The sequence below is a fragment of the Sturnira hondurensis genome, unplaced genomic scaffold (assembly GCF_014824575.4).
Source record: "Sturnira hondurensis isolate 20B ecotype Veracruz unplaced genomic scaffold, ASM1482457v3 Scaffold0004136, whole genome shotgun sequence".
NCBI classification, from domain to species: Eukaryota; Metazoa; Chordata; class Mammalia; order Chiroptera; family Phyllostomidae; genus Sturnira; species Sturnira hondurensis.
The window spans coordinates 18440802-18456425 of NW_028076767.1; the positions used below are offsets into that span (position 1 = coordinate 18440802).

At 49.7% G+C, this 15624-nt stretch overlaps 1 protein-coding gene across 9 annotated transcripts in view; it reads right to left on the bottom strand.

The window, feature by feature from the left end:
• The window catches only part of PLAGL2 (PLAG1 like zinc finger 2), a 33014-nt gene extending 17418 nt beyond the window's left edge, over window positions 1-15596 (bottom strand). Inside the window, exons 1-4 of one of the 9 annotated variants that reach the window (XR_005066105.1) lie at window positions 15461-15596; window positions 9631-10004; window positions 4017-6164; window positions 362-1655 (exon numbers count right to left, since the gene is read on the bottom strand). Coding sequence is in view for 5 of the 9 variants with exons in the window: in XM_037043836.1 (XP_036899731.1) it covers window positions 4934-6164; window positions 9631-9890 (1491 nt within the window). In the remaining 4 variants the exon portion in view is untranslated. Of the gene's footprint in view, window positions 1-361; window positions 6165-6643; window positions 6679-8182; window positions 9303-9630; window positions 10005-13556; window positions 13819-15460 lie in introns of those variants that run through there. The other 8 variants (XR_005066103.1, XR_005066106.1, XR_005066104.1 and 5 more) reach the window with 8 other exon arrangements.
• Window positions 15597-15624: the final 28 nt, after the last annotated feature.

Below are 15624 nucleotides of genomic sequence, written 5' to 3' on the forward strand. Positions count from 1 at the left end.
TGGAATGGACAGTGAACATTAGTTGAGAAAATGGAAGGCCAGAGAGATGAAAGGCCTGCCCACTGTTTTGTTTTGTTTTAACACAAAACGCCTGTTACATTAACACTTGTTAATGCCCCATGGGTTCCTGGGCTGGACTCCAGAGTTGTACTGGACACTGGCTCCAGACCACTGGAAATCAAGCTCAGCCTGAGCCCTGGGTGGGAAGATCTCAGCACAAGGGAATGGGCCCAGGATGGTGAGAACTACCTCTATGAGAGACTGTCCAGGCCCTGTCCACCTCTCAGCAGTTTGTCTGAAACCAGTGGATAGGCACAAGCCTGGGCAAGGTCAGGGCCTGGCTCTGTCACATGGTGGGCAGTGGACAACATTTCAGCATCTGTTCCTCTTCCCAGTAGTACCCGAGTTTCCTTTGAGAAGCCAGTTTTCCCATCTCAACCCTGTCGTCACTGGCGTATAGTGACTGGTTTGGGAATAGCACAGAACCCCATTAAGACTGATGAGACAGGAGATACTTACTGGGGCTTCTGTGAATAAAAGGGCTGCTCTCTCCCAAGAGCCTGTAAAGGTCCCTTTTCTCCCTGGTCAGCACTGTGAGGACAACTCTGGGGTCATGGCAGCATTCTACTACACAAAGGGACAAGCCACTTTGTCGGCCCTGAGGATGAAGTCGCAACTGCAGGAGACGAGGCAGGGAGAACTCAGAATGCTAACGCCAACCATTTAATTGCTGGATCAACGCTGACCTAGAGACTAAACCAACACCTGGCATTTTCAGTCACACGAAACTTCATTAAGTCGATTTGATTTTTCTGATCTCTGCAGCCACGATTAAGTGATAGTATGGTGCCACTTACCTCAAAGGCATCCTGTTAAGTTCTTTTATTTCAAAGTGCAAAGTTTCCAGGTGCTGATGTGTAGGTTGTTACCATCTGTCCCTACACTATCTATCCCCTTCGACGCTGAAGATGTTAGTAAGACTCCGGTTCTTCCCGAAGCTCTCTCCACCCCTTCCCCAATCAGATAGGCTCACAACTCCCAAACACATCATTCAGAAGTTTTTAATAAACAACTTCATTATAAAAACTTTTTTTTGAAAATGTAATTCTGTAAAACATTGAAAAATCTACTTTAACAAAGATATGCCCTGTGCATTTTCTAATGGCACTTAAACTTTACAATTAAAAACCTTGTTTTATATAAAGCCAAAAATACCCCAAGAGGTTATCCACTGTGTTTACAAAGTGCTAGAAGGTTTTGTCTTGTATCTTTCTCTTTAAATAATCTGGTGTTTTGAAAGGGAGGCTCCAAAGCCTTTACCACTGGGGGGTGTGGTGGTGTTTTGGGAGCCCTAGTGCCGACCATTCGGAGGCGGAGAGGTGCGTGTGGGGAGGATTGGCTAAGGAAGTCAGCCTGCACCGGAGAAACGGGACTGGCATTCTTCCTCCACGCTTCCTCCAAAGCCCTCCACAGAGGCACTGCGTTATCACGGCGAACCTTTCTCCTGTCAGGACTAGAACACCCATTCCCTACCCACAGACCCTACTCTCCAGGGGTGAAGGTCACAGCCAATTCCTTCCACAGCAGGTTCAGAGCTCCAGGAGAGGCCAGGGTGGGGTCCCAGAGGAATCTGGATTTTTCTGGCCAACACCTGCCTAAGGCAAAGTTTATTACATAAATATCCTTGTTAAAAAGCAAAATATTGATCCTGTACAATATAAACTGTTAAAAAAATTGCGTGCTTACAGATAGCTCCTAGGTAAGGAGGGAGGTGGTGGAAAGGGGAGTGGAAAAAAACAGCTACCAAACAGAAGGGAGGGAGGATTTAAAGGGCTACTAGAGGAAAGGTGAGGGCAATGGGAGAATTTCAATGTAGGACAATATGTACGAGCAAAAAGGTAATCACACCTGCTTTCCGGATTTTCATGAACAAAATGCCATTTGTAAAAGGTTGGGGAAAAAAACTCATTGGTGCTTCTTTCCCAACCTTCTACCTCTGAGATGTGCACAGGTCCTTTGTGCTAACAGAGCTGGGCCCTGTCCCTGGCCTCGGGACTGAGCTCAACTGTGACCAGCTACCTTGCGGGGCGGGAGGTGCCTGCCCCCATTCAGGGCAGCTCCTCGCTGACTGAGGTTAGTTAGAAGAGATGGTGGGGAAGGGGACATCGCACCCCTTTTTCCTGTTCCTTATTTGGTCTCTGCCACATGCCACGGCTCCTGTCCTGGGCAGATGCCGGTACTCAGGTTCCCGCGGCCTCCGTAAGGATGCTGCATGGGTTTGCTACTGAGTGTGGGATAAAGCTATTCTTATCTTTCAAACAACCAGGCCAATAAGGCTTCTCTCTCTCTTTTTTTAATTATGGAAAGGGAGGTCTAAGAAACAGCTGGGTGGCTATGATCCGGAAAAAAAGAAAAAGGTGAAGGCTGACGCTCCTCTGTGCCAGGGAAGTTCACAGTGATAGGGAAACTCCTTGTGGGTGGTAAGGGCCCTGGAGGAAGAGCAATGGGGCAGGGTGGAAGGAAGAAGGGGAGAGGAGGGGCAAGACTCCAGTTACAAGGTTTTAAATAGCTGCTTTGCCTGTCCTATGCGTTTCCCAGCATCACTAACTGGGATAGAGGATTCAAGGAAGGGAGAGGAAAGAGAAGGCAGACAGGAGGGGTCTCCTCTATCCGCTGTATTCTGTGGCCAGAGGCCTATTTGCCTCTGTAAACAAAGGGTGCAGGGACGGGACAGGGAGGGGAGGATTGCTGGGTCTAGGGATGAAGACCAGACAAGGAGAATGGCAGCACCGAGTCCTGCTTGGATCCTCACATACCATTTCCTGTAATACGAGTCCCAGTAACATGCACAGCATGCAGGAGGTGGCTGCGTACCAAGGCGGACGCTTTTAAAAATAAACCTTAATCAGTCCCTGGGACTCACTGAAAACTATTCAGAAGCAAATCACCTAGTCTGATTCTACCTTGCCAGACATTTTTATATCTGGTTTTGTTTTTTAAAGGTATCCCAAGCTACCCTGCCTAAATCAAAAACATGCTTATTCACTCCACATTCCTTCCAATCAAGGGCTAGGGAGCTACGTATTAAGGCTTTCACCTCAAAGAGTACTGGCCTGGTCTGAAGCAGAAGCCTGGGTCTCGCACCTGCTCAGTTTCCGACAATAGACGGAAGTTACTCCTAGACAGAAGGATGAGAGGGGGAGGGCTGGGAGGAGGCTGAGGCAGTTCCTCAGTAGTTTGTCCTGAAATCCTAGTGGAGAAGCCAGCAGGAGGCACCCACTGAAAGAAGTGCCCAGAGTCTGCTGGCTGCATCTGTAGGAGTTAACAGTAAAGAGGTAGAAGTGTGTTTCTGAATCAGAGTGGAGGTATCCCAAAGGGGTCCCACACTGGTGGTCCCTGAGCTACCTCCCTTCCATGAATGGGAAGAGTGCCCATGCAGAACTGAAATGAAGCAAGGATGGGGTTCAGCTGGGCAGGGGCAGTGCAGAGCCCCACAAGTCAAACGAATCATTTGTTGCAAGAAACCTTGCTGAGTACTGGGGGCAAAACTGAGGGAGGCCACAGCTGGAAAGTGGAAGTTCTTTGATGGAGAGCAGAAAAGCCTATGTACAGTGGCCCTGAGTCCAAGGGAACTGCAAAGTGGAGGAGAGAAGGATGTTGTGGGCAAGAGAAGTTTAGAGTGGGAGGCAATGATACACCCACGGATTAGGACTCAAGGATCTCTCTGCTCAGCCCTAACTTCCTGAAACTCTTCTTCCTGCAATTCCACAACTTCCGGGAACACGGACAGGTAGGACACACAAAGGAAGGGTTCACCCCCTCTCCTCTGCTATTCACACAGGCCTAGAACCCCAGTCCCTCCTAAGACTAATGATAACAGCTCATGATGTTCAGGGTGGGAATTAGGGAGGGGGGAGGAGGCGGAAGTGGGCATGTCTTTCATTTCTCCCCCTCCCCAGTTCAAAAGTAGGATGAGGGGGTCATGATATATACTTGGAGAAAACAGAACTGCAGACCTGTGAGAAACTGCTCCAATCTTCTTGCCTGTCTTCTGCAGACACTGCTGAGGAAGGCAGGGACGACACAGTCACGGAAGATGGCAGAGACTGAAGCAGTCCAAAGTCAGTTTATTTCCCCACAGGGGAAAAATAGGACCTCAAGTGAAGAGAAGTCAGCGAGACCCGACTCCGCCTTGTAAACAGGGCTCCCGTTAACACCAGGTACCAAAAGGTTCCAGCTGGTGCCAACTGGAATGGACTGGTGGGAATGAATTCACGGTGTGTAAACAATGTTCACTGCAATCATTCTAAGGCTAACAGCTCGGCAAGAGAGGTGAAATGGTGTGTCTGAAGCGATTGTGTAAACAGTACCGTTGCTGGACAACACTGACTGAAAATGTAGGTGCTGGTGGAGGGGTGGGGGTGGTGAGGAAGAGCAGAGGCCCTCTCTCCTGCCCATCGGTTGGAAGCAGGCAATGGAGCCACGTGACCCTCCGCAGCAGGGCCTGACCGACTGCTGTGGAGTCTGCAGGTTGGGACCAGAAGGCGGGCTTCTTCAGCTATTTTTCTCGAGGTCATCCAAAGTGAAACTCTCTGTCTCCAACAGGTCTCCCCAGTCTCCAGAGAGGAGCAGGTTCTGACACTTTGGAGAAAGAGAGAACTAAGTGTGGCTCACGATTCAGATTAAAAAAAAAAAAGTAAAAATACCTGAAGTCCTATAGTACGGGATCTTTTCATGGGGCTGGGGCTCAAGGCTCCTCCTGGAACTGATGCTGGAGCCTGAGCCCCCAAACCAAGTGCTCCATACAGATACTGGAATCTTTTCTGTTTGAACCAGCTCTGAAAGCTCAGCTGCGTTTACCGGGGATGCAGACGGGATGGGTACTGAAGCTCCCTGACAGAGTCCGGGACTGAGCTGAGGCCTCCTTGGGGGGCTACTGGAATGCCTGGTGGAAACGAGGCAGGGTGGTGGTGCTCAGGCCAGAGGTGAAGACAGGAGGCAAGGAGTGCAGGGGCCCAAAGTTCAGAGGTCCCCCAGCTCCCGGGGAATCTTGAGGCTGAGCTTGCAATGTGGTGAGCAGGGGCTGTGCTTCAGCCTGGGAGTAGCCCATGACCAGGCCCCCCGTGGCCCCGGGTGGGTTACACGAGGGCAGGTTGAGAGGAAGAAAGCCCAGTAAGTGGGAGAAGTCCACGTTAGCAGCGCAGAGGGCCTCAGAGAGGTTGGCGGGGCTCTTGGTGAGCAGTGCTTCATCTAGGAGGGCCGCAGCTGCCGCCGGCTGAGGTGAGGCGGGCTGGGGTTCAGCGGACGAGAGAGACAGGCTTCCAGGAAGCTCCGCCAGAAAACTATCCACCTCCACTTTGGGCAATTTGTCGGGCAAGTATGAGGTAGATCCAAGTTGGTATTTTGGAGGAAGCTGAGCTGGAGAAGAGATAGGTGAGGATTCCAGAGGGTAGCTCATACCCATGGGCAGCGTGTTGTGCACCAAGGAGTGTGGCATGCCCGCGCTGGGCATGGTAGGGATGTGGGTGCCATACATGCCCATGGGTAGCATGCTAGGGAAGGCCTTGGCCCCCATCATGTCCCGAGAGGCCATGCAAAGCACAGGGCTCAGCTCTTCCTTCACGCTGACTGTGGAGTTGCAGCTGAGAAGGCCTAACATGTCCACTGGCTCTGTCTTAATCTTGAGCAGCTCCTGCGAGTGGCTCTTCTTGACATGCCGTGTCAGGTGGTCCTTACGGCCAAACCGCTGGGCACAGTACTGGCACAGGAAGTCCTTCCGGCCTGTGTGCACTACCAGGTGCCGCCGCACATCCTTACGAGTATAGAACCGCCGGTCACAGTGGTCACAGGGGTGCTTCTTCTCCTTGGCACCCCCTGCTACCCGGCGTGAATGGGCCTTTAGGTGCTCTAACAGTGCCTGGGTACTCTCAAAGGTCTGCAGGCACACTTTACAGCTGAGGTCACCACTGCTGGCGGCATGCATGGCCAGATGACGCCGGTAGCCCAGCTTCGTATTGTAATTCTTACCGCACTCGGAACAGTGGAGAGCCTCTTTGTTGGGGTCATGGGTCTGCAGGTGGTTCCGGAGATGGTCCTTGCGGTGAAACATCTTATCACAGTACATGCACTGGTGTGGTTTCTGGGCTGAATGGGTGGCCATGTGCCTGGGGTAGAGATGGAAGACAGAGGAGAAAGATGAGATCCCAAGGGCTGACCAGACAACTGAGGTAACTATTCGCAGGGAACTGGGTATAAAAACTATGGTAGGGCCATGCAATGGGATGGATGGAATAGCATGCCAACTATATTCTAGATATCCTTGCCCACCTGCAGAGTCACATATAGGGTGGTGCAAAAGATGGTTCACAGTTGTTTGTAGGAAAAACAATCTAATAATTAATACATAAGAATACAGGGTAAACTGTTGCGTGTAGTCACGCCTGTGAACCTCCCTGTGCCCCACCCTGCATGTACTGCTATTTTCTGCAGCATTGTGTGCCACAGCAAAACATCGGGAACAATCTCAATGTGCACCAAGAGGAGACTGGTTAAATAAATTATGATAAACTCATAAATAACTCAATTTTTCTTAAGGGTCTTATTTTATGATTCAACTTAAAAAAAAAAAAAAGGTAGCCCTCACCAGTGTGGCTCAGTTGGTTGGGTGTCATCCCGCAAAGCGAAAGGCTGCCAGTTCGACTCCTGGTCAGGGCACATGCCTGGGTTGCAAGTTTGGTCCCTGGTGGGGGTGTATGAGAGGCAACCAATCGATGTTTCTCTCTCACATCAATGTTTTTCTCCATTTTTCTCCCTCCCTTCCCTTCTCTCTAAAAATAAATAAGTCTTTAAAAAAAGGCAGCTTTCTCTGTATCTACAGGGAACAAGCTCCTAAAACACAGTAAGTGTGAAACAGCAGTGAGATAGAAGAGCGCGTGTACACTGGTACTATGCATATAAAGAGAGGGAAATACATGTAAATTTGCTTGTACGTGCTTAAAATATTTCTAGAAGGATATAAAAGAAACTGACAACATTGTTTGCATTTGGGGAGAAGAAATACGCAGCTTATGGGTGTGATGGGAGCATTTTCATTGTATATCTTTTGGTACCTTTTAAATTTTAAATTATGTGAATGTATTTCCTTTTCAATAAATTGTATTTTAAATATTTTGAATGACAAAATAAAGGGAAAGTGAAATACATCTAAACTTCCTGATCTGGGGCTGAGTCAGAAAAGGAAGTTCAGTGTAGTGTATGTAACATACTCCCTTGTGAGAATAAAAAGGGAATACATGTTTGAATGTCTCACAAGGACACACAAGAAACTCGCACCCCACCCTCCGCCCGGCTGCCTTTGGGGAGAACAGCGACTTCAAGTGTGAGAACAATTCATTTTTCACTGCATGCTCATTTTTACCATTTAAACTGTTTGCCATGTAAACTAGCAACATTTAAGAAACGTTTTCATTTGCTCTGGCTGGTGTGGTGCAGTGGGTTGAGTGCAGGCCTACAAACCAAAAGGTCACCAGTTTGACTCCCAGTCAGGGCACATGGCTGGGTTGCAGGCCAGGTCCCCAGTTGGAGGAGTATGATAGGCAACCACACATAGCCTCTCTTTCTCCCACCCTTCCTCTCTCTCTTAAAATAAATAAATAAAATCTTTTAAAAAAAACCAACCCCAAAACGTTTTCATGATGTGGCACCTCAGCGTCCCTTGGTTTACGTGCTCCCATCTGGCTGGAAAGCAGCTCCGAGTCTAGGATTACAACCCAGAGCTCCATAATACATTCACAATTGATTCCGCAAGACTTTGGGGCCCACCATTCGCCAGGTCCTGCACTCAAGCCTTGTTCTCCGTAAGAGGCTGAAGCACAGAGCAGTCCCATACAGCAGTCAGTAAGTGGCAGAAGCTAAATTTAATCACCGACCTTGAGAACCGGGTTCACTTAGGTGTGCCACCACTGTCTCTGGTACAGCACCCGGTGAGCCTTTCTGTCTGAAGGCATCAAACACGCCATTCCTCTCACGCTACTCTGGTGCTCACACCTATGAGGTTACTACTGACCTCCTGAGGCGTAACTGGCAGGGTAGTGTGTGACAGGGAACTGCCAAGTGATCCACAGTCCACTTCCCTCGTTTTGCAGGTGAAGAAATGAAAGCCCAAAGAGGTTCGGTAACTCACCTAAGGTCACACAATGACTGTGGGTGCAGTCGGGGTCCTGCCTCCTGGACTAGGACCTTTCTTGCAGCCTCTCATGGACACCCAGACTGTCGCTAAGGTTGTCTAAGAGCATGCCCTCCAGCATTTATCATCAGCTGGACTCAAATAAACACACAAAAATTCTCAAAAAAAGAAAAAGATGGTCTAAGAGGACAGACGCAAATGGAGTCCAGCTAAGACACAGGAGCACGCAGATTCAAAGCATTCCTGAGGACCACAGAACTGTTCCGAGGGCAGTCCTGGGTCACACGCCCTGCTACCTGGTTCAGTTCCTTTCCAGAAACTGTTTTCCAGACAAGGAACTGAGGCTTTCTGTGGTTGGTCATCTTGTTCACATTACTTGTTTGCTGTCAGTCTACACTATTAAGACGGCGAACTCAAAGAGGGCCAGCACTCCCAGCTACAGGTGCACAGCATGTAGGGGGAGCTCAACGTGTCCCAGCGTGATGGATGAAAGACGGCATCGGGCAGTCTACCTCCATTATAAAGGGCGGTGCGTGCTCCTCTGATGGAAAAGCAAGGATAAAATCACAACTGCCTTTAAGCAGGCACCCCCCGTTCAGAGCTGCTCTGCCATATCTGCTCTACGCCAGGGCTTTCGCATTCCATTTCACTTCAGCAAGGTTCTTGGTCTTGCAAGTTTCATGAAGGCCACTGAGCCAGAGGACACCAGGGGCTCTACAGACACAGAAGTGTTATCTATGTGACAGGCTGGTTCAGTAGAAGAGGCACTACAGGACCTAAGAAGCTATGTTACCTTCAGTAAGTTACTTCCCCACTCTGAGCCTCCACTTTAAAATTTATAGATAGGACCACAGTGTCTCCCTTTCCTTCTGAAGGTCTAAGATCGATTCCTAATTTCTAGCCAAGATTTTCACCATTACCTTACAGCAGTGGGGAAAGTAGTATAGAAAACAAATGTTCAATCTAGTTTGTTCATGGCTATGTAATATGGTACCCATCATATTCTAGTGTTTGAATAAAAATCACCACCACTGCCCTGGACAGTGTGGCTCAGTTAGTTAGAGTGCTGTCCCGTAGACCAAAACGTCATGGGTTCAATTCCCAGTCAGAGCACATACTCAGGTTGTGGGTTCCGTCCCCAGCTGGGGCATGTACCAGGAGGCAACTTGATCAATGTCTCCCACATCGATGTTTCTCTCTTTCTCCCCCTTCCTCCCTCTATAAAAGCAATGAAAAAAATGTCCTCCTCAGGTGAGGATTAAAAACAAAAACAAAAACAAAAACCCACCCCCATTATTTTTTACTGTGTGACCCCTAATGGTTGGCATTCGGGACATACTTATGGGATGAATTAACCTCTGCTCTTCTGCCACACTCAGTGGAGTCGCTCTGGCTTTGTCCTCCTGGAACCTCAGGACAGGAAGAGGTATGGGCGTGCCACCTACCTATACAGCTTATACTTGGAGGCAAAAGCCTTGCCACAGTGCAGCTGAGGGCAGCTATGTGGTCTCTGCTCTGGATGAGGGAGGCTGTGAGGTCTCAGCTTCTCCCCATTTGAGAAGGGTGTCCCCGAGATTTCACATTGGCACTTTACTTGACTCTCCGCCTCCCGGCCCCGAGGTCTGGGAACTAGTTTCCAGCCCACTTCCTCCTCCTGCTTTGCATCTTGAATCCAGGGGGGGACGCTGGTGAAAAATGTGGTCATGGCAAGGCTAACGGCGAAGGGCCATGCTACTCAGAAAGCCTCCCCATCGGCTCCACACAGGCTCTCTGCTCTGTCACAGCCTCCAACGCAGTCTTCAGAAAACAATCTCTTCACCTGAAATGTCAGAACACCTGGCGTTAGGGAGTCCAATACAACGGAAACCGAGACTGGAGGCACACAGAGCCCCGTTTCAATCCCAGCCCTTCCGATTACTTCTCTGGGATGTTTCCTCACGTACACAATAAGCTGAATCGTAAGAATGCTTTGAGAATCAAAAGAGATCATGAATATGGAGGATTCAGTGGAAGGCTGGGCATCTAATAAGTGCTTAGTGGTAACCATTACTACTAGTACCACCTAGGCTAACAGGAAACAAGATAATCTGAGGAAATAAAAGCCTTAAACTCCAAACTTTCTCTTTTAACTTCTGGTTCAGATCCTTTCTATTAAACTTAGAGATAGCAGTTCTACCCCTCTTCCTTCTCTTTACCCTAACTCCCCCTCACCCACTATTTTCCACAATTCTACTCCTCATGGAGGTGCTAAGGAGCAATAAAATGCCCAAAAGGCAAAAGAGGAAAAGAAGAAGCTTTTACTTAGCAAATTTACACCCTGAAAAGTCAGCCCCTGTGCCAGATGTGTTTCTTAGCAGCACAACATCAAGAGGTTCTGTCTGAGGAGGCAATAGCACCCCAAGCATTTCCCCTGAACCAGTTCTGGTCCCACCCTGCCCTCCACCATCTGAGTCTCTTGGTCTCAGGTCCAGACTCTGCTTCTTTAGCAAAGCCTGTCCAATACCCTAAGCTGATGCGTGGCCCCTCCTACAGCCATTCACAGTGCACATACATTTCTCCATGAGAAGCAGGTAACAACACACTTGCATTAGAACTTAATCTCTTCCATTGAACTCTGCTTCTCTGAGGGCTCAGATCATATCTCTTTCATCTCCATACGCCTAGCATCTAGAAAAGAACCCTCAACTTTCTTTTAGATGAATATATTAGTCATTGATGTAAGTTGATTCTCATAGGCTGAACTTATGCTCAAGAAGTTCTGGTTTAGCCCTGGCTGGTATGGCTCAGTGGGTTGAGTGCTGTCCTGCAAACCAAAGGGTCATCAGTTCGATTTCCAGTCAGGGCACATGCCTGGGTTACGGGCCAGGTCTCCAGTAGGGAGCACACTAGAGGTAAACACGCACTGATGTTTCTCTCCCTCTCTCCCTCCCTTCCCCTCTCTCTAAAAATAAATAAATAAAACCTTTAAAAAAAGAAGTTGTTCTGGTTTAAACTGGGTTTATAGCACTTCCCAAGTGTGGAGCTATTATCCTGACACCGGGTCCTTTCTTGGTTGAGTAGAAGGGGAGAGAGGAGGATGGCTGGAGCACGGTGACACTTCTTTCCTGACATCAACTCAGTGGAGGAGGATGGGAGTTACCACACTGACTCGTGTGGAAGAGATCATGCCAAAGTGTGGTCATGAGAGTTCACCATGTGAAGAGAGCAAAGGGGATATCTGGGAACTGTCCACGAGAATCTGGGGAGGGCTCTAACCACACGGACTAGCTGTGGGCTACAGAACGCTTGCTCAGCTCATTAGCACCTGCTGCTTAGTGACCATTCATCCAACAGACTGGCGTGAACGAGATGATAGGATCAGCGGTTCATACCCTAGAGAGCTTTGCTCATCATTAACATGAGTTACGCCCTGTTCAGGAACCATTCCACTTGTTGAAGAAACATTGCAATGTAATATGATAAACATTTCCCCATCACGAGTGGAGATTTGCCTAGAAAGATCTACACAAAGGTGGCTACATTTTACCTAAGTCACGTGCTGATGAGGCGTAGAACTAGTCCCACTTGAGCCTTCCAGTCGAAGCATATTTACCCGCTTCACTATAAACCTCAAAGGCCTCTGACGTCTGGCTTTCATTAAGAATCCTCCTTCACAAAGGTGGAATTACCTGTTTATAATACCAGCGATTACCACGAACCTTGGAATTGGGTAGAGAGCAAGCACGAGTTTGAAGGGGATTTCCCCTACCTTCAAAGTCAAATTCTGCCCCCCCCCCTTGATCATCTGAAATCATGCACCTCAGCTTCTGGAAAGCTGGGAATGGCAGGCAGCCAGAGGGAAGCAAGCTCCATCCCTGGCTAATATGAAAGGGGAGCCTAGCCCTGGAAATTCCGCACAAACTCAGAAAGAGAACAGTACATCCCCCGCCTCCCACACGTCCACCTCATCTGTTCTCCCGAACAAGCACAAACAAGACGCAGCAGTTCAGTATGAGCTACTGAAAGAGTGAGTAATGGGCTTCTAGGAAACAGGCCGGTGGTGGCTAAGAAGCGCTCACGAGGCTGTACTCAGAAGCCAAGGAGGAAGGCAGCAGCCATGTGCTTGCCTTGATCTGCATTTAATGGGGCTATGGCTTTAAAAGGAAAACAGCCAACACCCAGATCCTATTCCCTCCACGCTTCGTAAAAAGGCACAGCGGAAGTCCTTACCTACAGTCACACTGAAAGGCTACTGGACAACCAAAGCAGCTATTGTTACCTTAGGAAAACTTTTGGGAATCTAGTATCTCTCCTTCTGTCCCGTGTCTGCAAACTCTGCTCCTCCAGAAAGACTGCCAGGCTCCTCGCACATTAGCAGGCCTATGCCTTCAGACTTCTTCCTCAGCGAAACTGTCAAAGAATTCTGCTTCTCTTTTAAAGCTGCTCTTCTGGTCTCACTGCCTAACCTTAACTCCAGAGAAGCTGACAGAACCTGTTCCCATAAAACAAACACAATCAATCCCTCCCAGTTACTGGTGTATTTTCCCAGTAACTCGGTGTATTTTCATCCTAAGATTCCTTCTGGCACCTGATCTAAAGAGGGAGACAGCGGGGAAAGAACCTTGGACTTGTTTTCAAAAGAGCTGCCACTTACTGGCTGTGAAACCTTGGGCAGGTTATTTTGTTTCCCTGAGCCCGTTTCACCAGTTGCTACGAGAGGCTTACTGGGAGCATTTGAGATCCTGCTTCTCAACACTGTCCTCAGTTTGGCTCAAATAAACACTTACAAAAGTTCAAATAAAATAAAACAGATTTATTGGCCTTACCTATAATAGTCCCATGGAGGACTAAGTGAAATAATACTCTTGAAAGCATCCGAGACAGAAAATGTGTGAACACATGCAGTGCCATCTCTGACATCTAAATTGTGTCCGCCACTTTTCCACATGGGGCCTGAGAAGTACTTCTCTCCCCCCAACCCCCACCCTTTAAAGTTACTTTTCAGGCCTCAGCTTCCTTCCCTTCCCAACATCTCCCCAGAAGGCAACCTTCCCCTTTTCCCCTCACAATTAACCCTCACGCATCCTCTCTAACCTGCCTTTGCCTTCCTACAATACTACATCCTGGGCCAGAGTTCTCTCACTTTAAGAGTCTCTTCTATTACTAAGTCTCATACCCCAAATACAATGCTTGCTAAAAACTCTGGACGACCATCTTTGGCAGATGAAAGGAGACATATTGCTCCCTAGTCTGACTGTCCTCTGCTGCGAGCCATAATTCCTGCTGCCTTCTGATGCAACTAGTTTTTATGGTGTTACATCATCTCTATAGAAACTGCGATCTTTCTCCATTATTAGCCTGTTTCTTCATCTGTAAAGCTAAAAATACTTACCTCACTGGCTTGTTGAAAGGATTATGTTAGTCAGGTATGCAAAGAGCTCAGCATAGGGCTCGGCTTGCTGTAAATACCCAACAAAAGGCAGCTATTTGCCTTTGTATTGAGTTGCATGTTCCCACCTTCTGCTGCCCCACTCTCTCCCAACCCTCTCAAAACACTGTTGAGAACTAGCCCTCCTGCAGCAAGGAAAGGGTTAATCTCTAAGTGTTCTTAACTAGGGAGACCCACAGAGGATTAACAGCTCCACTTCAGTGACTACCCTAAAATAGCTTTTATCCCCCCTGCCTAAGAGCTACTTGGGGATCTGAAGAACTTAATTCAACACCTGCCCAAGAGGAAACACACCCTGCACCCTGGAACCCGTTCCTTGGGGCGGACAGAATCTTCCCTTGAGCAGAACCCAAAATAGCAACTGGGAAATTATAAATAGATTTGGAGAAAAAAGCCAGGTCCTGACCTGCGCACCAGAAACAAATCCAAAGACACACTGACTGGCTGGAAAACAGTGAGAAGAATGAAAATAGTTGCCCCCTCCACCCCCTGCCCGCGCACCCACTCTCTCACACACACTCCAGAGTGGTAGGAGAATTAAATTACAGAGAGGCTGCAGTCTCAGTAACTTGCATCATTCCAAGACATCAGATTGGATTAACAGGGGCTGGATTTACTTTTGGGCTGCTTCTGTCAGTTTAGATGGGCCTCTCTGGAGTCCCTTTGATTCGCTATTTCCTCTCCTTCCCGCTGCCTCCCACTCCAGAGGAGGCCTCGAGAAAACGGCTGCACCTCACTAGAGCCCTATTTCCATGAAGAGGAAACCTGATAGATACCTACCCCAACCCACCGCAGCCCTCCCCCACCTCTGCCCAATTTGGTGGCCTCACATTGTTGGAAGTGGGGGGCAGATCAGAATCCCAAGGCCAGCCTCCATCACAGTACTAGACTGACAGATGGAAAAACACCCAAACCAGGAGACAAGCCACCCAGGCAGGTGAAAGCCCCAGTAACTCCTTTTCCCCTCGCCAAGCTGGGGCCGGAGTGCGGGACTGGATTTGCAGGGAACAGCCTGGTTCCTCCAGCAACTTGTAGACCACCCAACTGTGTGGTGGGAAAGGTTACACTCCCCCGGGGCTGGGAGAGATGGGAGTGGACGGCTACCGGGGGAGGAACGAATTCAGGAATAGTCTGGAGATCTCAGGGTTAGGAAGAAAGGACAAGTATGGCAAGGACTCATGAGCAACCTAACGGATCTCTAAGGGACCCCCCCCCAAAAAAAAGAGAGAGAGATTGGGAGGGATTATAGGGATTGAAAGGTTCCGAACAGCCACACGTGTATTCCCCGGATCTTAAGAGTCTGGAAAAGGGTATCCGGATGGACAATATCTAAGGTTAGGGAGCACAGCCACTGAGGAGGGAACATCTGGGTTTCCCAGAGCCAGGTATTTGAGAGAAGCCTCAAAAAAGGATTGTGAGGCTCCGGAATATGAAAAAGGGTAAAGAGCGGGCTATTTGGAGCGGGGAAGGGGGCTCCGTGGGTCTGGGTAGGCGTGTCTGAGGGGAGGGAGCAGGTGCAGCTCATCTGGGCCTCCAGGGACCCTCGGGGTCGGAGGGTAGGGGACCCTTAGAGCTGCGTCTCCAGCTTTCGGAGAAGAGGGGTGGGCAGTGGAGTTTCTTAGCGTCCCCCAGGCCCCAGGTATTGGATCCGGGGAGGGTTTTCGTCACCCTGGGGCCTATCTGGGCCCGGGCTGACGCAGAGGGGGCCTCGGTCGGGGGTGTGGACGACCGCGCTGCGGGGCCGGAGGAGAGGGGCTCCGCCGCTCCGTGTCCCGGGCGCGCGGGCGCAGCGAGACGGCCTCCCGCCCCGCTCCCCGCCGTCCCCCGGGGCCCTCGCCGGCACTCACCGCGCTCGGGCTCCGCCAGGCCCGTTCAGGCCCCGGTAGTGGCGGCGGTCGGGCCATTGTACGGTGCATTGTGGGAGCCGCGCGAGCGAGCGCTCGGGCCGTGGAGGGGGCGGTGCCGCGGACTCTCTATGGTCCCGCCCGCCCGCCGGCTAGAGAGGCCGGGG